General features: G+C 47.2%; 1 protein-coding gene across 1 annotated transcript in view; it reads right to left on the bottom strand.

Annotated features, from left to right (window-relative positions):
* LOC123159628 (ankyrin-3) overlaps positions 1-22,193 on the bottom strand; it is a 44,103-nt gene that overhangs the window by 7,656 nt on the left and 14,254 nt on the right. Inside the window, exon 8 of the mRNA XM_044577444.1 lies at positions 4,791-4,898. Coding sequence (XP_044433379.1) covers positions 4,791-4,898 — 108 coding nt within the window. The remainder of the gene's footprint in view (positions 1-4,790; positions 4,899-22,193) is intronic.

The following is a 22,193-nucleotide window of genomic DNA, read 5'->3' as shown; positions in this document are numbered from 1 at the left end:
CAAAAGAAAGAAGAAACACCCCCGAGCCATCGTCTCCACCCTTTCACGACCAGAATTTCCCCGCCATGCGGCCATCGTCTCTAACCCGTCGTTGCCACTCGGGCGCCTCCACCCGCCCCCAGCCGCCACCGCGTGCACAACCAACCACCTCATCCTGTTGAAGTGTATATGTGGATTGCCTAACCCTTCCCATCAGTTCAAACTTTTGGTTGTGTTGGATAGTGCATGAAACTTACCATGGTAGCAGAGCCGCGGGTCTCAAGTTTGAGTTGTTACAGTATATGTGGATTGCACTAACCGTTTCCATAAGTTCGGACTTTTGGTTGCGTTGGCTAGTGCATGAAGCTTAACATGGTATCAGAGCTAATGTCTTGAGTTCAAGTCCTGGCTTTTGCAATTTATCAAAAATTGCTGGTAGCCCCCTTTGTGTCCACATAGAGGCCTTAAGTCATACGTGAGTTTCGCGTGCCGTCGCTCTCTTCCGATTGCACGTGTTGACTTGTCTTCCCCGTCACACGTGAGAGGGGGTGTTACAGTATATGTGGATTGCACTAACCCTTTCCATCAATTTGGACTTTTGGTTGCGTTGACAGTGCATGAAGCTTAACATGAGTCATGGCTTACGCAATTTATTCAAAAAGTTATTGTTACCCCATTTGTGTCCACGTATAGGCCTCTTAAGCCATACCCCTCAGATCTATGCATGTGTTGGCCTCCCGGAGTCACACGTGAGAAGGGGTATTGAAGTATATATGTGGATTGCCTGGCCCTTTCCATCAGTTCGGACTTTTGATTTTGTTAGCTAGTGCATGAAACATAACATGGTATCAGAGCCGTAGGTCTCAAATTTGAGTCCTGGCTTTTAAAATCTATTCAGAAAATTGTTGTTACCCTCTCTGTGTCCACGTATAGGCATCTTGAGCCATACCTCTGAGATTTTAATGCACTTGCTGGCCTCCCCAAGTCACACGTGGGGAAGGGGTTGAAGTGTATGTGTGGTTTGCTTAGCCCTTTCCATTAGTTCGGAGTTTTGGTTGCGTTGGCTAGTGTATGAAACTAAACAATCCCTCTATCGCCGCCACCCGCTAAGAAAAACATTGGGAAGTTCATGGAAAGAAAACCCTTGAGGTCAAAATCGAGAGAAACGGTAATCTAGTAAAAACGAAAAAACACAAAAAACATTGATAATTTTTTTCTGTTTCACGAAAGTTCAACTTAGAAGACATGGGAAGTCTGGACTGTCGTTCTTGTAAATTAAGATACAAAAATCAAGATATTTTACCAAAAATAACTCGAGAAAGTTCACAGGTATAAAATCTTGGAGTTCGGGCCTATTCGGATCTCCTCTAGCTTCCCAAAACATCACAAATTCAGCTTCCCACCATAGCTTCTCACTCCAAACTGCGATGGAAAATCAGTTCGGCTCGGTTTCCAGCTTCTCCCAGCGCTACAGCCCAGTTGGGAGAGCTGTGGCCTGTTCGGGCTAGTGGGGTCGGCAGGCTGGACGCAGCCCAAATGGGCCACAACCAATAGCGAGGTGAGAACGGGCGTCAATAGCATCGAGGCTGAAGCATGTACAACCAGTGCGTCTGTCCTCGTCTTGGGCTGCATCCTTCGAGATGCAACAACGGGGTCCGCCGAGGATGGGCCTGGAACTGCTCGATCTGCCGCCGGATAGGAGCGGCGACGGTGAGGGACTGATGACGTGCATGGCGGCGGTGGTAGCTGCAGCGGCGGCTAGGGTCTGCACTAGGGAAGAAATAGAGGAATATCAAGTTCGAGAGAAGAGGAGGGATTCGAGGCAGTTTCCATTTTTCCGAGGGAGGGGGAGGTGGGCGCGCTGAATTGGTGTGTTTGGCGGCGGCAATTGGCCATAAAACGAGCAAACTCCGGATTTTCATTTTCGTGCAGCTGGGCCGAGCTTGCTCCTCGTTTTTGCACTACGAGCCGCCTTAGCTTCTCAAATTCAGCTTCTTGGAGGTAAAGCGTTTGGCCCAACTCCAGGTGTGGAGTTTGTGGAGTTAGAAACTGGAGGACATCCGAACAGGCTTCATACATGATATCCTAGAAAGTTCAAATAAGGAAAAATGAAAAACAAAAACAAAATAACATTGCAAAAAATTCAAGCATTTCACGGAGATAAACCGTGGAGGTTCGAAGGTGACAACAAATGAAGTTCAGATGCAAATAAAGTAAAAATATTAAGGCTGAAAAGCTTCACTTCTATAAGTTCATGTGCACCATCATGAATTAAAAACAATGTTCAACATGAAAACTTTGCTCCTATTCAGCACATTTCCAATAGTATATTATATGCTTTATTTGGACAAATTGTTCAAAGTTCGGTGTATGTCATTAGATTCGAATTTCACTGCATTCAAATCTGCTCTTAACCCATGGTAAATTTAAAAATATGTTCACCATAAAAAGTTTTTCTTAACAAAAGCTTTCCAAGGTATATCATTTACTCGATTCCGACAATCCATTGATGAGTTACGAGCAAAAAACAACATCAAAATTAGAGTGAAGTTTGAACTGTGACACGCCCGTAGTTCAAAGCCACACAGACTTCTAGTACTTTTTCTAGGATGGGAAAACAACACGTACGGACTCACCGCTTTTGAAATTACATTTAACCAGTTTTTCGGAATTTGCCCTCTAGGCACTTTATTCAATAATAGGAGAGTTCGTACGTGTTATTTTTTCATCAAAATTGCATCCAAGATGCTCGGGTGCTCTCTTGTCGCATTCGGCGAGAGAGAGCATCTGAGCATTTGAGCTGCTTCAAAGCCTCTCTCCCTGTTGCGGCCGTATTAGCACTCCTCCTAGGAGGTACAAATTTGAATCCTTGCAGGTCCAATAGAAGAGAATTCATCTCTCTGAAAATATGGAAGCCAAGAGACTTATCGCTTCAAAACTGCCAAAGCTTCACCACATCTTGACAACCCATTTCATTGATCACATCATTATAGCCGATTTGATAGCAAAGAGAAATCCATCTCGACACGCCAGTAGTTCAATAGAAAACGGATTAGAGATAACATTATACTTGATGCACCTGCTACGAACAAATCTCCCCGTTTGGTTTCTAGCGACCAAACCAACACCAGCACAACATTGAACCATACATATTCCTCCATCACTGTTTATTTTAGTCCATCCCAATTTCGAAGCCTTCCTCCTCTCTCTAGCCACAATGGTCGTGATTTGCTCTTGCATAGTAAGGTCCAAAGCCGCCAACAATTGATAAACTACCTGCATGGACTTTATCAGCTGATACTTGATCTCCTCATGGTTGGAACTCGTGCATCTTATAACAAGATCTTTCTTGAACATATTCGAACTGTTGCTCCATGACCCTTCCTGCAACGGTTGGTAAACCACGATAATTTTCAGAGAGGGCTTCCCTTTGAATCTACGGTATATTTCAAAACCCTCTCCTTGATGACGTGCCACTATTAGGGCTGAAGAAAATGGAAATCTATTTTTTATTCGCCGATTGCCCCGAACCAAGGCAGTAAGCTTCAAGAATTTCATTGAGAAGTGTTGCGCTACGCCCATCTGCTTACAGAAAATCCACCCAATCGACAGCGAAAAGCAAAGGAGATATCCAAGGCGCATACACTCCCACACAAATGCCTCTATCGATCCACCATCCATCACAACTCTTGAGCATGCAAGAGAGCCCCTACCCGCAAAGGAGAAAAAGATAAGGGGATAGTGGGTCTCCTTGCCAAATGCCCCTCGATGGTCTGAACAATGGGAGGAGCTCCCCATTCACCTTCACCTAGAAACCAACTATGGAGATAACATCCCATGATAAGAGACGCCCACTCTTCTACAAAACCCAGCTGTTGCATTACTCCTTGAAGGTAGCTCACTCTACCTGATCATACACAGCCTTGTTTACTTCTCTTCCTTCTCATCGAGTGAACACACTCATATGTAGTTAGTACGTTGTCTATTATTAGCCTCCCAAACACAAAAGCACTCTGCTCTTCAAAAATTAATTCATCAAGGATTCATGTAACCGCTTAGCCAAAAACTTAGAGCGAAATTGAGTGATATTCCTAGGGCTTTTAAACTTCAAAATTAATACAATTACCGTCTTATTCACCACCTCCCGCATATTTCCCCCCTCAAGGAAGCTCGGTACAGCCATTGTAACATCATCACAGATAAGGTGCCAAGGGTGTGCTGGTAGAGGCCAGCATTAAACCCATCGGTGCCCGGAGCCTTTGACGGCTTCATCGCAAAGATAGTTTGCTCAGCCGGTTAGGATTTTGAGAAAACTTTAAACATGAAATTTTTAGCATTTTCAATAGCTTTCCAAGTTCCAACGGTATATCAATTTCCCCACTCCGAGAAACTTCTCTAAAATTTCATGTTCGAGAAATATTTCAATCTTTCCAAATTTCATTCCAAACCATGAGGAATTTGGGAAAACATTCTATACAAAAATGGTTCGCCTTTCCCATAGTTTGCCAATGCCATATCATTTGTTGCATTACGACAAACTTTTTGAAAACTAACACAAAAATATGTTTAGGTCGGTTCAGTAAAAAAAATCCACCACTTTCAAAATACTTTTAAGCCGTAAGGAACCTGGGAAACTGAAGGCATGAAAATCGTCGTTTGCAGACGCAATGCAGTTTTGCTATTGAACAGAGAAAATTCAATGCGTGCGTGCGTGCGTGCATTAAGAACATCATTTGCTTCAAATTGAGAGCTATGCAAGCCATTATAGTGTAATATACAATAAAAATGAAATGGACGATGCTTTAATATACCTTACTGTAGCCTTTTACTGCCAATCGATAATCCTTCTTCTTGAAATAGCAACTCCCAAGTTTCTTCAATGCTGCTGCTTTAATTTCCTTTTTAAACATAGGCTCTTTCTGAATCATTGGAATTAAAGTTATGAAGCTTCACGGATTGAATAAAAGATAATATAAGCTCTAAAAAAATTACATAGAACTGTGAAGGATTTGGAAAATATGGACTGATTACATAAACATAATTTTGCTCCCTTCTTTTTTGCAAAAACATTTTGCTCACATTTCATTGATTGCATATTGTGAGAATCTTCAACCATCTCCGTGCAGTATTGCAACAAAGAATTTATCGCCTAAATTGTCAACTAACTTAGTAGAGTGTGTTGGTAACTACAACTAACACATGGTAGATTGGAAAGATCAAATTGCTGCTCTGGTGTGTTGGTCCTTTGGGGCCTTAGCACGATGACTTCCCGACTGTCTACTACAACAAGGTTTGTCCGAATCCGGTGATGGAGGGGCGATGACGGCGGCGCGCCTTCGGCTCGCTCCAGTGCTTGTAGTCGTCGCTAGATGGTCCATAGACCCAGTTGTAATTTTTATTACCTCTTGTGTTCTCTGTACTGCCATGATTGATGAATAGATTGAAAATTTCTCTCGCAAAAAAAACTAACACATAGTACATTATTCTACATACAGGCAACCTCACCACTAAATCAGCCTCACCCACCAACAGGAAAGTCACAATTTCATCGTTAACAACTGGCAAGAAAGTGTGGTCACCTCCTGCATTTCACCTCCCCACACACATTGATCTTGGATAACATCCCACTGCCAGCTTCAACATAAGAGTAAATTCTATTTTTTACCCCCTCTTTTGTTATTTTTTACGGGGATTACCCCGTTTAGCCGATTTTCATCCTTTTTACCCCATTTAACCAAACATGCGCGACATTGTACCCTTTTGAATATTTGAGCATTTCAGGTACTTCTCCCTATGATGTGCAAATTAGGTTGCTCGCCGACAACAAGCCGCTGTTCGGGTACATGTACCTAGTACGCGCCATCTGGTTCCAATAGTAAGTCGCTCCTTGGGTAACACTACCTAGTTTGCGCAAATCAGAACATTCAACTGGTATAAAATTGAACGTACAAAGATATGAACTACGAAATGAATCATGTATATGCTCCTTAACATAACTATTGATGGTTTTTCATATAATTAGATAAACAGAATTCGGGATGGTTACGTGTATCATCATCTATTGTAAACAAGAAGATGAATATCTTGCACCGGTACTAATAAATTGATATGCCTTATGTGTAAGCCTATTATTTGCTGAGCCTATTATTTATATCTAATCCATGTTCCGCTATGCAAATGGCATGGACAAATCTGTCGAGAAGATGAAAACCTACACGCTGTAGGTCTTTGCTTTATGAGAAAATATATCTATGTATATCTCTACGCATATTAACTATTAAATTGTGATCCAAATTACACCGTGTTGGACTAGACGTAGTACAACCAGCGTGGGCCTTTGCGTTGACGTCAACGCGTACGAGTACAACTCGTTTACTTGTCCTACAAGGACTCTTATTTATTGCCCTCATATATACCCCCATGTAGTCGCACCTAAGACGGTCTGTCGTCTCGTGCTTGTAATACTCCTCCTCATAGTGATTGCGCCTTCGTGCGTCCGTGGTTTTCTCCCGCAAGGGTTTCCACGTAAACTTCGTGTCTCTTTGTCTCGTTTATTTCTCGTTATTATCTAACAAGTGGTATACAGATACGAGATTTGAGACGAGAGGTTAGGGTTGCGGCGTCCTTTGCGCTGCAGCCGACTCGACCTGGCGATCTGAAGCCAGATCAATTCTGGAGCAGCCGCCCTGGAAGCCGAGACCGACAGGATTCCCTACACGAGCAGTCGTCCGAGGCCGAGTGAAACTTCCGCCGCGTCGCCCCGTCAAATCGCTGGCAGACGCTGTTCCGCTGCAGCCTATTTTGCTGTTGGACACGCTTCAAGTCCCGAGGCAACATCGATAGCAACACTGCTGTTATTCCTTCACACTACTAGGAAAAGGCCTACTAGTGGTGCACCAGTTTTGCCTACTAATGGCGCACTACTGGTGCGCCACTAATACCACGCCACTAGTATGAAATACTAATGGCGCACCACTGGTGCGCCATTAGTATCTGGTATAATAATGGCGCATCACGCCATGCGCCATTAGTATAGACCAACATGCGCCATTAGTGTGCCTCCCAGGGAGCGATATTTACACATGTGCTTTGCCATACTAATGGCGCACTGTGGGGTGATGCGCCATTAGTATCCTTTGGCATACTAATGGCGCATGTTGGGGTGATGCGCCATTAGTATGAATATTAGGGATTATTGTTTTTTCTTTTCTGATATTTGCACAGGTTACAAAATATATTATTGGACAGAATATAGACAGCACCACACAACAACAGCAGATTCATCGAATACAATAGAAGATTAGTCTCCGAATACAATTCATCATATTAGTCTCCGAATTCAAAAGACCGAACAAAGATAGAACATTACAAGTCTCGAGACCGCGAGTAGCGAGTTTGTCTTCACATTACAAGTCGATATCGATCATCTAAACTACCATCACATAGAAGAGAGCTGCGGTCATCACGATGAGCATCATCGCGATGAAACTGGTCTTCATCCGGTTCCTCCAACGCTCCCTCCTCTCTCCCGCTAGATAGCGCGCTTATCCAGATTCCGCCTCCGCCCTAGTGGTGTACCCTTTGTAACTGTTACCGCTGAAACGGTGAACCTGTCTCCGACACTCCTCCCAGTCGTCGTAGACTCCGGGAACCTTACCCTTGTACACGACATACGACGGCATCTCTATGCACTAGCCAAACAACAGACAATACATAAGCAATATATAAGTATGCAACAAAAGGATCGGAAGAGAAAAGCAAGACATTAATAGCACGATTCATGGTCCTACTAATAAATAGCATCGATTACATCTAAGTTGAACGACTGTCCAAACCAAAGAGACATACAAGTTCATTAAAGTTTAATTACAACATGAGCTAATCGATGTTTCAGAACTACACATAGCATCACTACTTTCGACTCGACTCATGGGACCGGAGCGTGGATGAAGCCGCCGTCTGTCGTGATGGTCATGAAGTCGCGGGCGTTGTCAGCCTGCATTTGTAGCGTTGTGTCTATCTCACTGTTGGACGGTTGATATTTGAGGTAGAACTGCCCCGAGGTACGAAGGACATCTTGATGGATGATTTCTGCAAACTCCGACTGGATGCGAAAGAATTCTTGTCGGATGTCCGCGTCCTGGATTGCCGCCAAGCTTGCGGCCCAATCTTTGAGATTATTTGGTAGCAGAAGGTGATTATGGTCCCGTACGATCGCCCGCATGTGATGGAGGGCGTAGTAGGCATCCTTCTGACCGCCAGGCGGCTGCTTGACGCAGGGGAACGTCGTATTGTGGGTGAACACGTGCCTGCCGTACCTACGAGCTGGCCTCTTAAAGGTGCCTCCAGATGCGGCGTAGCCGGGGAGAGCATCATCAAGAACTTTCTTGATATTTGTGTAGTCTATCTTGGAGTCACGGTCCGGGTCGAAATACGTGGCCATGGAATATTTCGGGCTTAAGAGGATGAGTGTGCAATGTGTGTCACTGCACAGAACACGGAATGTTAGAAAAAAAAGAACGATCGAAATCTAAGAAATCATATGTTACGGGGCGGTTAGGGGATGACTTACTCGGGAAAGTAAGGCACGAGGAAGTTATCCTTATCTGGGTTTGCCAGAATGACGCCTTCGAGGTGTGAACTCGCGACTTGCCGGTCCCCAGCGCTGCCCAAGATCTTGGCACGCATGTAGAAGGGGTCGACTATCACAATGTCCGGGGTCTTGTCTCTAATGATCCGCATCTCCATACTCAGCGAAAACAGCCGAACGAAGGTGTAGTGCAGCGGATGAAGGTTAAACATAGCAAAGATGTCATCAAACCACAGGACGATCGTACCCCCGACGGCGCTATCCACAAAGCCCTTGCCCTCTGGCACCTTGGCCACGAAAACCGGGTATGCCACATCATTCTCTCTGAGACGCCGCTTCTCCAAAGAAAGAACACTGTCATGCAGACTCCGCATAGCACCGGTTGCAGCATTGAGCATATTTGTCGGTAGCATCGCCCTACCCGCCACATGCACCCTCCTCGAGATATCCTTAGGTGAAGGTGGCCCGTCCTGAGCACGGATCGTACTCGGTGCCGGCTGGCTCGCACCGGCGCCCTTGTTAGTCTTTCGTTTCCGTCCCTTCTTCCTGATCTGCTGTAATGGGATCGAGTTCTGCTCACAGACCGCCTTCTTGAGCGTGTTGGGGCTGATAATATTTCGCACCTCAGCTATCTGAGGCTCGGTGAAGGCGGCAGCTGGAGGCGTCTCCTGAGAACTGAACGCCAGACGACGCCTGTTGCAATTGGGTTTCTCCGCCGTACCAGCTAGATCGCGGTCGTCTTTTTCAGGGTTGGGTTCTTGAGAAGGAGGCCCGCAGAACTCGTCACCGTACCCATGTTCGGCAAAGTACTTATCGACGTTGGTAAATGTACCGTCGTCGTTGTCGTCGTCGTCCGGATCCTGTGCCATATGCATGTCCGGATCCTGTGCCATAGGGATGTCCGGCATGTCCGGTAGCGTTGCGGCGTTCTTGCCATGGCTTGGCGCTGGCACGACTGGCGGTCTTGTCTGTGGGGTGGTGTCCCCCGCCCCCAAACGAATCTGGCTCTTCGGCCAAAGCAGGGGCCAGCTTACGCAGGCGCTGAGGGTCATCACATCATCTTCGTCGGCCCCAGCGGGTCGAATCGGAGGTAACAACTCGTCGCAGCCTGGCAGCACCCGAACCAGTTCAACCCTATACAAGGTGGGTGGCATCGGATTACCGTGGAACACGCGGTTGCCCGGTTGAACGATTCTGCCCTTGGCGACATCGACCAACTCGCCGCCCACGAAGTGCAGGAGAGTGCAAGGAACGTCGGCGGCGCCCTGCGAAAACATGTAGGGCGTCAGGGATGCCCAGTCAAAGGCAAGGAGATGAAGTCATCGGCCGAGAGGCTTAGTTACCGTGATGCCGTCGAGCTCGGCTAATGTCGAGGCACCGCCAACGGCGGGCGTGCAACTGACGGAGGGGCCGCTTGCTGGCGAGGTGCCGGCCGGCGTACACCCGGGTGCATTAAGCTCCAATGCCCGTGCCGGCGCCGGAGACACGAATACCGCCTCCGCCGGAGACACCAATGGCGCCGTCTGCGCGTTGTGCGAGTTGCTGGCCGTGAAGCTGGGAACCGGGGGAGGCCCCTGTTGGCCGCCCGCAATCCACGTCGTCAGCCCCTGAATCAAGGTAGGCACCATGGCGGTGAGCGTCGTTCCCAGTTGTTGTTGCACTTGCTCTTGGACAATCTCCGGAATCCGCGCCACTTGTGCCTTGAGTTCTTGAACCTCGCGCGACTGGCTTTCCGAGCTGGTCTTTTTCTCCTTTCGCCCACCAGCGGTATAGTATGACGACCATTTTGTGGACAAGCCTTTGCCGGCCACACGACCAGCTGACGACGGCTTACTGAGCTTATCCTTGTTTTTCATTACGTTCAACGCCCTATTTAAAGGGGTGTCAAAAGGGGAGCTCTGAGACGACCCCGCGCTACTGCTTTCAGCCTCCTGCGGAAGGAATGTGAACCATTTAGAAATTTGGCTTCATTAATTAGAATGCAACCATATGGAGCTAATTACGCGGGGGTGTATTCCTTACCAGAACAAGCTCAAGCGCCCTGGTCTTCGGATCCGTGGTAAGCTCCTTTGTTACCGGGTCCTCCTTGTACCGGGCCCTGACAAAGTTCCTGGTCTGCTTGTCACGGAATTTCTCGAAGCGGGGCGGTAGGCCTTGCTCGGCACGCTCCGCGTCCTCCTTGTCCCATATAGGCTCCGCCACTCTGTAACCGCCGGGACCGAGTTGGTGGACCCCTAAGTTCAACTGCCGCATTTCTTTCCCCCACTGACTTGATTCGGAGGTTGCGCTGCTCTCGCACTTGATCTTGAACTCCTTGTAGTCATCTTCGCTGATCAAAGGATATTTCGCCTTGATCTTCTCACAACTATGACCTTTTTCAATCATTGCCTTCACCGTGCTTCTCCAAGTAGACAGGGTCGTGCTCATCCTCGTGAGGGCGGCACTGTTCACTTTATTCCCTGAGAGGCGTGTGTTTGCAAAGTCAGCGGGGAACTTGTATCGTTCATGCAGCTTCGTGAAGAGGAGGCTGCACAAATTCCCTCGGTACTTATGCCTTAGGTTCTCGGTGTTGATCGAGACGGTGCTCCGGAGAATGCACCCGAGCTGAACCGAGTACCCCTTGACTACTTGTTTGGGCGCCGTTGGATGCCCGTCGGAGTTCACTTCAGTAAATTCCTCCTTGACGGTGCCGAGCACCTCGGGCGCCGGTTCTTTCGTTGCCTCTTCGGTTGGCTGCCATCTGTGCGTGCGCCGCCATCATCAGTGGTGGCATCCTTGGCGGCACCATCAGTGGTGTCATCCCCGACGCCACTAGGGGTTGTGTAGTCAGGATCGGTGTCTTCCGCAGCGTCCTCATAGTGGTGAGGTTCTTCCTCCGGCTCCTGGGACAGCTCCCAGAATTGCTTGCCGCCCGAACCGCCGGCCTCATCGTTGTGGGCCATGTTTCGCTCTAAATAGGAAAAAAGTTTGGTCAAAAAGTTGGTTATTGTCAAGGAACAAGATCATGGTCTCATCATTTAGGGTTTGTCGACACCGAGGCATCCTAAAAGCTAAGCTTTTATCATTTAGGGTTTGTCAACGCCGAGGCACCCTAAAAGCCTAAGCGTACATCATTTAGGTTCTCATCGACACCGAGGCACCCTAAAAGCTAAGCTGGGAAGGAGAATTCTAAGTTGGGCCTAATCACTTGGCTCTATTGCCACCTATGGTTTAATGCAGCAAGAATAAAGGGGCAGTTGACCCTACTTAATTAAGTACTAAGACCCCGGCCCATGCATTAGTCACAAGTACCCCATATGTCCTATTTTTAGCAGAGTCATGCTAAAATTCACGGAAAATTTCAGCATGACCTTTGCTGAAAATAGGACATATGGAGTACCCGAATTTGCCGGAACGGAAGTTAATCGACATTCCAGCAAACTCAAGGGCCTCTCGGGGTACCTGCAAAATCATTATCCCCGCGTAATGAAGTCGCCAATGGGTCATTTCAGAAGATCACAAGTAGCATCATCACAAGTACAGCAGCAGCAGCAGTGAATACAGGCATAACATCAGCAGCAGCAGTGAATACAGGCATAACAGCAGCAGCAGCAATGAATACAGGCATAACATTGTAATGGACCATATTCTAATTTGTACTAAATTTGATGCCTTCTACTGAACCATATTTTTCTTTGTATTGGACTATGGTGGTTTGTACTGGATTACATCCTTCCTCGAGAAATACCCGATGCTGGATCACTGCCTTAGACAATCACCGACCGGAACTGTATATGTTTCTTATATCACACCGCAGTTGTGGCTTACATTACTTCTGATATAACCTTACAGTGTTCTTACACCTTTGTAAAATGTATAGCGGTGTCACCTACTGTCCATAATACTCCCTCCGACAAACTTGAGACAAGTTTTTTCGGGCGAAGGGAGTATCATATAAAGAAATAGACCCCTCTACCACATCATAATGATATGCTAGAGCAGAACACTTGCAACACAGTCCACACTGCACGTGGTACATTTCTGCAAGTAGAAACACAAGCACCACTCATGGGCTAGTAGTAAAGCATTGATGTATATAGCAGCAGTAGTAAATTAGATTGTACCACTCATGGTACATTTCTGCAAGTAGAAACACAAGCACCACTCAGAGCAATGGAGAGGAAAATCTGACAATAACTTAACTGAAACCAAAGAAAGACCAAGCAAACTATTGCAAGTACAGTACACTAACTACTTCACTAAACACAACTGCATAATTAAACTTAGTAGCAGAGGTTTAGTACACTAAATTCGGTAAAGAGCACCAACTGTAGTTAACAGCAAGCTTACACAATAACTACAGCATGTACTTTTAGTACACACATGGATTAATTGACCAAACCCCCAGCAAGTAGCTACTTGCCATGTACTACATATGCAACACAACCAGTTAACATCAGTTAACTAACCATAGTAGTAGATGAACATCTACAGTAGTAGGAAACTCTAGAATGGGGGAATTCCCAATTTACACAACATAACACCACATGTACCAGAACATCAACTGCATAGAGCAAACACACAGAGGCCAACAACAGCATGAGATGCATAACACCAAGACCAAGAATACATGGCCAGTTCACAATAATATACTAACTCTTCAGTTACTATCACAGTTAAATCTTCGTGTAAATTACATCAATTTTAAAATCAGCACAACTACAAAACCTACACATTGACAACTACCAGTGAATCACATTGTAAATTCAATGAACTTGTAGTTGAAGAAACCATCAAAAAGCAAGATTCAGACAGTTTCAGACTATAGCAGTTTTAGTTAACTATTTTTTAGACTACAACAATTTCAGTGAACTTTACCAACTCCTGGAATGTTACATGTCTGTCTTGGATAGGATGCAGGTGTACATGGACCAGAAAGAAATCTAGTACTAAGTAATTTACAGAAGATATGCAGTGCAATGCAAGAACCCCAAGTCTGCGACTTACCGTGGCCGATGCACGAAAGTCGGTTGTAGCTGAGGTTGAGCACGCGAAGCTTCGTCAGTTCCCGGAGCCCTTCGACGTTGGCGATCTTGTTCCGCGACAGATCCAGCGAGCGCAGGCCCTTCGGCAGTGATCCGGGGGAGATATGAATTGCATGATGAACAGAACAGCCCAAATTCAAATACGGAAGCTGTATTATCTATCTACTAGTTACTGAATGTCTGAAGATGCTACTGTCTAGTACGGGAGAGCGGGAGCGCGCGAGCACGCGAGAACGGCGGGCCGGGGTACCTGGGCGGGCGCGGCCGGTCGCCGGAGGGGGAGGAGGAGGGGTTGGGGTCGGGGTCGGCGGCGGCGGCGTCGAAGGGATGGCTCGAGGGCGTCCGAGCTCGTCCGGGTCCTCGTAGTCGAAGAGGAAGACGGTGGCGGTCCTCCTGGGCGCCTCGGTTGGTCGTGGGGAGGCCGGCGGCCACGTGCTTCACGGGTCGGCGCGGGGGCGGCGGCGCGGGGGAGCTGCAGTGGTGGGGGGCGCGGGGGCGGCGGGGGTGGAGTCCGGCGGCGTCGTGGGTCGGGGCAGCGCGCGGGTGGATCTGGCGAGGGAGAGGGACGAAGGGGATCTGGCGAGGGAGAGGGAGGAATTAGCTAGGGGGGAAGCTTACTAATGGCCCGCAGCGGTGTGCCATTAGTATGTTTTTTTTAGATAGCAATGGCGCACCCACGATCGGTGCGCCATTAGTAATCTTTTTTTATATAGCAATGGCGCACCAGCCAGAGGTGCGCCATTAGTAATATTTTTTTTATATAGCAATGGCGCACCAGCCAGAGGTGCGCCATAAGTAAAAAAAATTATTATTATTTTTTGTTGCATCTAATAATTTTTTAGAAAATGAATATGAATATGAAACAGTAATAAACTTTTATAACAACAGTAATAATTTTTTAGAAAATGTCATCAAATTTGTTATTTGCAAATATTTATGAATATGAAAAAATATCATCAAATTTATTATTTGAAAATATCATCAAATTTGTTATTTGAAAATATAATCAAATTTGTTTTTTTTTGCAATTTTAGTTGCATTCATTTGTGACGGTGGAGCGGGCCGGGGAGGGTGCGGGGGAGGGTGCGGGGGTCGGCGGCGGCGGTGGAGCGGGGGAGGGTGCGGTGGGTCGTCGGCGGCGGTGGAGCGGGGGAGGGTGCGGTGGGTCGTCGGCGGCGGTGGAGCGGGGGAGGGTGCGGTGGGTCGGCGGCGGCGGCCGGTGGAGCGGGCCGGGGAGGGGTGGGGGAGGGGTGCGGTGGGTCGTCGGCGGCGGTGGAGCGGGGGAGGGTGCGGTGGGTCGTCGGCGCGGTGGAGCGGGGGAGGGTGCGGGGGGTCGGCGGCGGCGGCCGGTGGAGCGGGGGAGAGGGTGCGGGGGTGCTCGGCGGCGAGGGGGACCGGATCTGGCGAGGTGGGATAGCGATCGAGATGGAGGGGGATCGAGATCGAGTGTCCATGAAATTTAAAAATATTCATGAGTTCAAAAAGTGCCCATGAAATACAATCGAGAAATGAAGGCTACAATTTAAATACAATCGATCTTAGCTAGCTATCTGTTCACAATCTTCTTGCCCTTATTTTTCGTAAATGGAGTTCTTCTCTTGAACGGACGTCCTTTAGGTAGGGTGGTCCTGCTTCTTCTTGTGGTGTATGCTGATACTTCATCGTCGTCGTCATGTTCCATCTTCGGGTCGCCGTACTTGTCGAAGTCTTGCTCATTGGCGACTCCATCCATTCCGATGATCTTCCTTTTGCCTCTCCTCACGACAACACGACTGGGCTTTGACGGGTCGGTAATGAAGAAGCATTGGTCCACTTGGGAAGCCAGTACCCATGGCTCATTTTTCGCGGTGACGTTCGCGCCTGCGGTCTTGGATTTGGCTTCGGGTATAACCATGGTGGTGAAATACCGGTCTTCTTTTATGACGCTCTTGGCCCATCTGACACGGAACATCGGGACCTTCTCTCCAGCGTAGCTCAGCTCCCAGATCTCCTCGATCCTTCCGTAGTATCTGTCCTTGTCGTTACCGGTGTAGGATTCCATCGTTACCCCGGAGTTCTGATAACCATCGCTCTTCATGTCCTTGTCCTCGGTGTAGAATGTGTAGCCGTTGATATCGTACGCCTCATACGTCATCAGGTTGTGCTCGGCGCCCTGTGACAAGGCGAATATGAGTTGTTCTTCCGCGGAAGAATCCTCATGTAAAGGGTACGACAGAAGCTTCTGCTTGAACCAACGCGTGAAACATGAGTTGTGCTCTTTGATTATATCTCCGTCCGTCCTCTGTTGGCCTCGGTCATTGTACGTCTTCTCAATAAAGGTTTTGTGCTCTACCACCCAAGGATCGACCACGTCTATGTGTTGTAGCGCGACTAGGTTTGCTCTTTCAAAGTCGGCGAGTCGACCCTCGAAGTCGACATGCATTTCGCGGCGACCCTCACGGTGACCCCATCCAGCGAGCCTGCCGAGGTGCCTGTTGACGGGCAGACCAACGGGGTTCTCGATGCCTAGATAATTCGTGCAGTAGGAGATGCACTCTTCGGTCAGAAAGCCCCTGGCTATGCTTCCCTCTGGACGTGACATGTTGCGAACGTATCCTTTGATGACACCATTCATCCTTTCGAACGGCATCATGCTGTGCAGGAACGTCGGCCCGAGTTGGATGATATCCTCCACGATATGGACCAGCAGATGCACCATAACGTCGAAGAATGCGGGCGGGAAGTACATCTCAAGCTCGCATAGTATCACCACGATCTCTTCCTGTAGCCTTCTGAGTTGCCTCACGCCAACCGACTTCCGAGAGATGACGTCGAAAAAGTTGCATAGGCCAAATAGCGTTTCACGGACGTGCGCGTCCATGATCCCACGGATTGCAACTGGAAGTATCTGCGTCATCAGCACGTGACAGTCGTGAGACTTCATCCCGCTGAACTTCTGCTTCGCTGAGTCTAGGTATCTGCTTATCTTCCCCGCGTAACCGTAAGGAAGTTTTACTCCTACGAGGCAGGTGAAAAACTGATCGATCTCCTCCTGACTTAGAGTGAAGCACGCGGGAGGGAAGTCATTTCCGGTCTTCTTGGCCTTTTTGCCTTTGCGACGACTTTCCGTGTCCTGCTTCGCCTCATCATCATCATCATCATTAGCGTGAAGCTCCTCCCTGATGCCCATTGATTTCAAGTCTGCCCTTGCTTTCGGCCCATCTTTGGTCCTCTCTGGCATGTTGAGCAGGGTACCAAGCAGACTCTCGCACACGTTCTTCGTGATATGCATGACATCAAGGCTGTGAGGCACACGGTGGATCTTCCAGTACGGCAAGTCCCAGAAAACAGACCTCGTTTTCCATACCTTCAGCAGCGGCTCTGGCGCCTTTCGCTTCTTTCCCGGCTCTGGCGCCTTTTGCTTCTTTCCCGGCAGTGGGCAATCTTTCCAATTTTTCAACAGCTCGTCTATTTCCTCGCCGCTCCTCGTACGCGGGCGTCTTCGGGGTTCGGTTTCACCATCGAACAGATCCTTGCGTTTCCTCCACGGGTCATCGTCGCGAAGCCACCTTCGATGTCCCATGAACACGGTTTTCGAAGACCCGGGATCTCTATCTAGCTGGCGATACGTTGTGTCATCCATGCACCTGACGCATCCAGAAAATCCGTGGACCACCTGCCCCGCGAGATATCCGTAACCGAGATAGTCGTGCACCGTCGTGAGCAGTGCGGCTCTCATAGGGAAATATTCTTTCTCTGCGGCGTCCCACGTATTGGCTGGCGTTTTCCACAGCGTGTCTAGCTCCTCTTTCAGCAGCCCCAGATACAGATTGATGTCGTTCCCTGGTTGTTTCGGCCCTTCAATTAGCATACTCATGTGAATGTACTTCCTCTTCATGCACAACCAGGGGGAAGGTTGTACATCCACACAAACACAGGCCAGGTGCTATGTGTGCTTCTCTGGCTGCCAAACGGATTGACTCCATCGGTGCTCGCGCCCAGCACGATGTTCCTTGGATCCTTCCCAAATTCTGGGTGTTCGAAGTTCAACGCTTGCCACTGGCTCCCATCCTTAGGGTGACTCAGCATCTTGTCTTTTTTATTTATCTCCGGATCATTTGCGTCATCTTCTCGCTTCTTCTCCTCCCTATCCGCGTGCCAACGCAGGAGCTTTGCTACCTTAGGGTCCGCGAAATACCGCTGCAGACGAGGAGTGATCGGAAAGTACCACACCACTTTTCGAGGAGCTTTCTTCCTCTTCTTGTATCGAGTGACGCCGCACACCGGACATATGGTAGACTCCGCGTGCTCGTCCCGATAAATGATGCAATTGTTCATGCACACATGGTATTTCACGTGCGGTAAATCCAGAGGACACACGATTTTCTTCGCCTCCTCGAAACTGGTCGGGCACTTGTTCCCCTTGGGAAGACGTTCGTGCCAGAATGACATGTTCTCGTCGAAGCATGCGTCGGTCATTTTGTGTTTTACCTTCATCTCCAGAGCCATGAGCGTTACTTTCAGGCGGGTATCCTCGGGCCTGCATCCTTCATACAATGGAGTAACCGCGTCTATCTCCAGTTGATCCAGCTTGGCTTTCTCTCGGGCGGCAGCTCTTGCGTTATCCGTCTGCTTGAGAAGCAGCTCTTGAATATGAGGGTCCTGCACCCAGCCCATCGATGGTCCATCGTCGTCTGCTCCGCCGGCATCTTCATCTTCATGATCATGCCCTTCGTCTGCTCCGGCATCTTCCTCATCATCATGTCCGGCATCTTCTACATGATGACTGTGTACAGCATCACCGTCGTGATCATGTCCTGGAGATTCTTCGTCTTCTCGCCCGCCCGAGCCGCGGTGGTTGTCTTGCTGCCCTTCCTCATTTCTTGCCCGGCCCCCATGGACGACTTCATAGTCATCTTCATCACCTTGCCACCGATAGCCATCCATGAAACCACGCAAGAGCAGGTGGTCCCGCACCTGCCCGGAATCCGGGTCCGCAATAAGGCTCTTCAGCTTGCATCTTCGACACGGACATCTTATCTCCGTCTCGTTCTTTTGAAGCATCTCGGCCTTCGCGGAGCTCAAAAACCTATTCACGATGCCTTCGGTCATCGTGCGGACCATGGTCGCCTGCGGGGTAGAGCAAAACGATATTTTAGAACCAAGAAAAAATTTGGCATGACTTTCCCTAAAAATAGGACCAAAAAGAATGCATAGTGCCAAAATTCTCGCCGAAACGGAAATGAATCAACATTCCAGCAAAATATTGGCAACTATCGCATTTCAAATACCGGTACCTGCAAATACAAACATATATGCAACACCACAAACATATGCAACACCACAAACATACATAGATCTAGCTAGGCCATAAAAAGTGCATGTGCACGTTGTTGGAGGGAGAACAACATAAAGATAGCTTCCCCCTTACTTACCTATCAAAAAAAGGTAATTTAACCACTTAATTTGGATGAATTTATGGTGCAAATGAGGTAAGGAGGAGGAGGCAGCCGAGACAAGCTTGGAGGAGGAGGTGGAGAGAATGGAGTGGGGAAAGTGAGTGGGTAGGTGTGGCTGTCCAAAATATCTAGCTGGTCCCAAGTTACTAATGGCGCACCACCTACAAATGCGCCATTAGTAACCCTGGTTACTAATGGCGCACCTGCTGGTGGTGCGCCATTAGTAGTTTCGCAAAATATCTATACACTGGTGCGCCATTAGTAGTTTTGCAAAATAAAAAATATATAGTAGTGGCGCACTATGAGGCTAGTGCGCCATTACTAGTTAGAACTAGTAATGGCGCACTGCGCCCTGGTGCGCCATTAGTATGTTTGGAAAAATAAAAAAAATTGTTACTAGTGGCGCACCGTGTGTCTGGTGCGCCATTAGTGTCACTAATGGCGCACCAGCACATGGTGCGCCACTGCTATATAGTAGTGGCGCACCACATATCTGGTGCATCATTAGTGGCCATTTCATCTATAGCCCTTTTCCTAGTAGTGTCACATCCACTGATCCAAATCGTTCTCACGTGAAGACAAGTACAGGAGCACTACTTGGATTTAGTACTACTACATCACGTGAAGCTACTAGTACAGAGTACTAGTTCGGCCCTTGTTTTTCATCCTCGAGTGCTACGTCCATCACCCGTACAATATCCAGGTGCTATTTACCCCACTTTTGTTCGCTCCGCAAATTAATTCTATCAAGAATTTTCTTTCGGCTTGTACTACTTTGTGTACACAGTTTTATCGATTCATGGCATCCATGAAGTACGATCTTTCGCTGCTGGATCGTGACACAAGGTTTACCCTATGGCAAGTCAAGATGCGGGCGTTGTTGGCACAGACCGATTATGATGAAGCACTGGATAGTTTTGGGAAGAACCGAATTGAGGACTGGACTGATGAGGAGAAAAGAATTGATTGTAAGGCTTGTCACAAATTCAACTCCATTTGCATAATAATATTTTGCAGGAAGTTTTGAGCAAGAAAACTGCCGCCGCTCTATGGTTAAAGCTGGAAGGGATTTGTATAACTAAAGATCTTACCAGCAAGATGCATCTGAAGCAAAAATTATTCCTGCACAGGTTACCCGAGGGAGGTAATGTTTTGAATCATATTTCTGAATTTAAAGAGATCATATCTGATCTAGCTGCAATGGAGGTTAAGTATGAAGAGGAAGATACTGCTTTAATGTTACTTTGTTCACTGCCAAGTTCTTATACCAATTTTAGAGACACCATATTATACAGTCGTGATACTCTCACACTTAATGAAGTTTATGAAGCTTTGAACTCTAAGGAGAAGATGAAATTAATGGTGCCTCATGATGGTTCAAGTTCATCCCAAGCCGAGGGATTATCTGTTCGTGGCAGGACAAAGGAGAAGAACTCACATGATGGAAACAGAGGAAAAAGTAAGAACGGCTACAGGGGCCGGTCGCAATCCAGAGACAAGAAGTATTGCAGATATTGCAAGAGAGACGGGCATGACAGCTCAGAATGTTTCAAGTTGCAGAATAAAGAAAAGAGGAAAGGTAACAAACAAGGTGAAAATTCTGCTAACGTTGCTCGTGATGATAGTTCCGATGATGCTCTTGTCGTTATTGCTGGATGTGCTGAGACCAATGATGAGTGGGTACTTGACACTGCATGTACTTTTCATATGTGCCCACATAGAGATTGGTTTAACACTTTTGATTCCACTACTTCTGCTGGTTCCGTTTTGGGTTTTGATAATTCACCATGCAAGATTGAAGGCATAGGTTATATTCGAATTAAGATGTTTGATGGCATAATCAGAACTTTGACAGATGTTTGGTTTATTCCGAAGATGAAGAGAAATCTTATTTCTATGAGTGCCCTTGATGCAAAAGGATACAAGTATTCAGGTGGAGATAGTGTTTTGAAAGTGACCAAAGGTTCCCTTGTTGTGATGAAAGGTGACTTAAGTTCGACCAATGGTCTTTATTACCTTCGAGGTTCTACCGTTTCAGGTAACGCTACTCCAGTTATTTCAAAGAATTCTGATTGTGATGCTGCTAACCTTTGGCATATGCGTCTTGGACATATGAGTGAACTTGGTTTAGCAGATTTAAATAAGAGAGGTCTTCTTGATGGATATGAACCTGGTAAATTGAAATTTTGTGAGCATTGTATCTTCGGCAAACACAAGAGGGTGAAATTCAACACTTCGACTCATACAACTGAAGGTATTCTTGATTATGTTCATTCTGATTTATGGGGACCATCTCGCAGAAAGTCACTAGGTGGTGCTAGTTACATGCTGACAATTATTGATGATTATTCGAGAAAAGTTTGGTCTTATTTCTTGAAGCATAAATATGAAGCATTCTCAGTTTTTAAGGAGTGGAAGATTATGATTGGAAGGCAGACTGAAAAGAAGGTAAAAATACTTCGCACTGATAATGGTATGGAATTCTGTTCTAAGCAATTTAAGAATTATTGCAAGTCTGAAGGCATTGTCAGACACTACACCATTCCTTATACCCCTCAACAGAACGGTGTTGCTGAGCGTATGAACAGGACCATTATTTCCAGAGCCCGTTGCATGTTGTCCAATGCAGGTTTGCATAGGCGTTTTTGGGCTGAGGCCGCTTCCACTGCTTGTTATCTCATTAACCGTTCACCATCTATTGCTCTTAATAAGAAAACTCCAATTGAAGTATGGCCTGGTTCACCTCCTCATTATTCACAGTTGAGAGTTTTTGGTTGCACTGCTTATGCTCATGTTGATAATGGAAAGTTGGAGCCTAGGGCTGTTAAGTGCATCTTTCTTGGTTATAAGTCTGGTGTTAAAGGTTTTAAATTGTGGAATCCTGAAACCCAGAAGGTTGTTATTAGCAGAAATGTTATCTTTAATGAATCTGCTATGTTACATGATGTTTCATCTACTAATGTTCCCGTTGAGAGTGAACATTAGCCTATTGTTCAGGAGCCTACTGTTCAGGTGGAGCATGTTATTGATTCGGGTGATACATCTGGTAATGAAATTGTTGATACACATGATGAACTCGTCGTTAATGATGATCATGTCACTCCCACTCCAAATCAGCATATTGTTCCGCCCAGTTGGAATCTTGCACGTGACAGAGTTAGG

Source organism: Triticum aestivum, chromosome 1D, assembly GCF_018294505.1.
Source record: "Triticum aestivum cultivar Chinese Spring chromosome 1D, IWGSC CS RefSeq v2.1, whole genome shotgun sequence".
NCBI lineage: Eukaryota > Viridiplantae > Streptophyta > Magnoliopsida > Poales > Poaceae > Triticum > Triticum aestivum.
The sequence above is the reverse complement of the archived record's forward strand: the minus strand, read 5'-3'. Positions and strand labels throughout refer to the sequence as shown.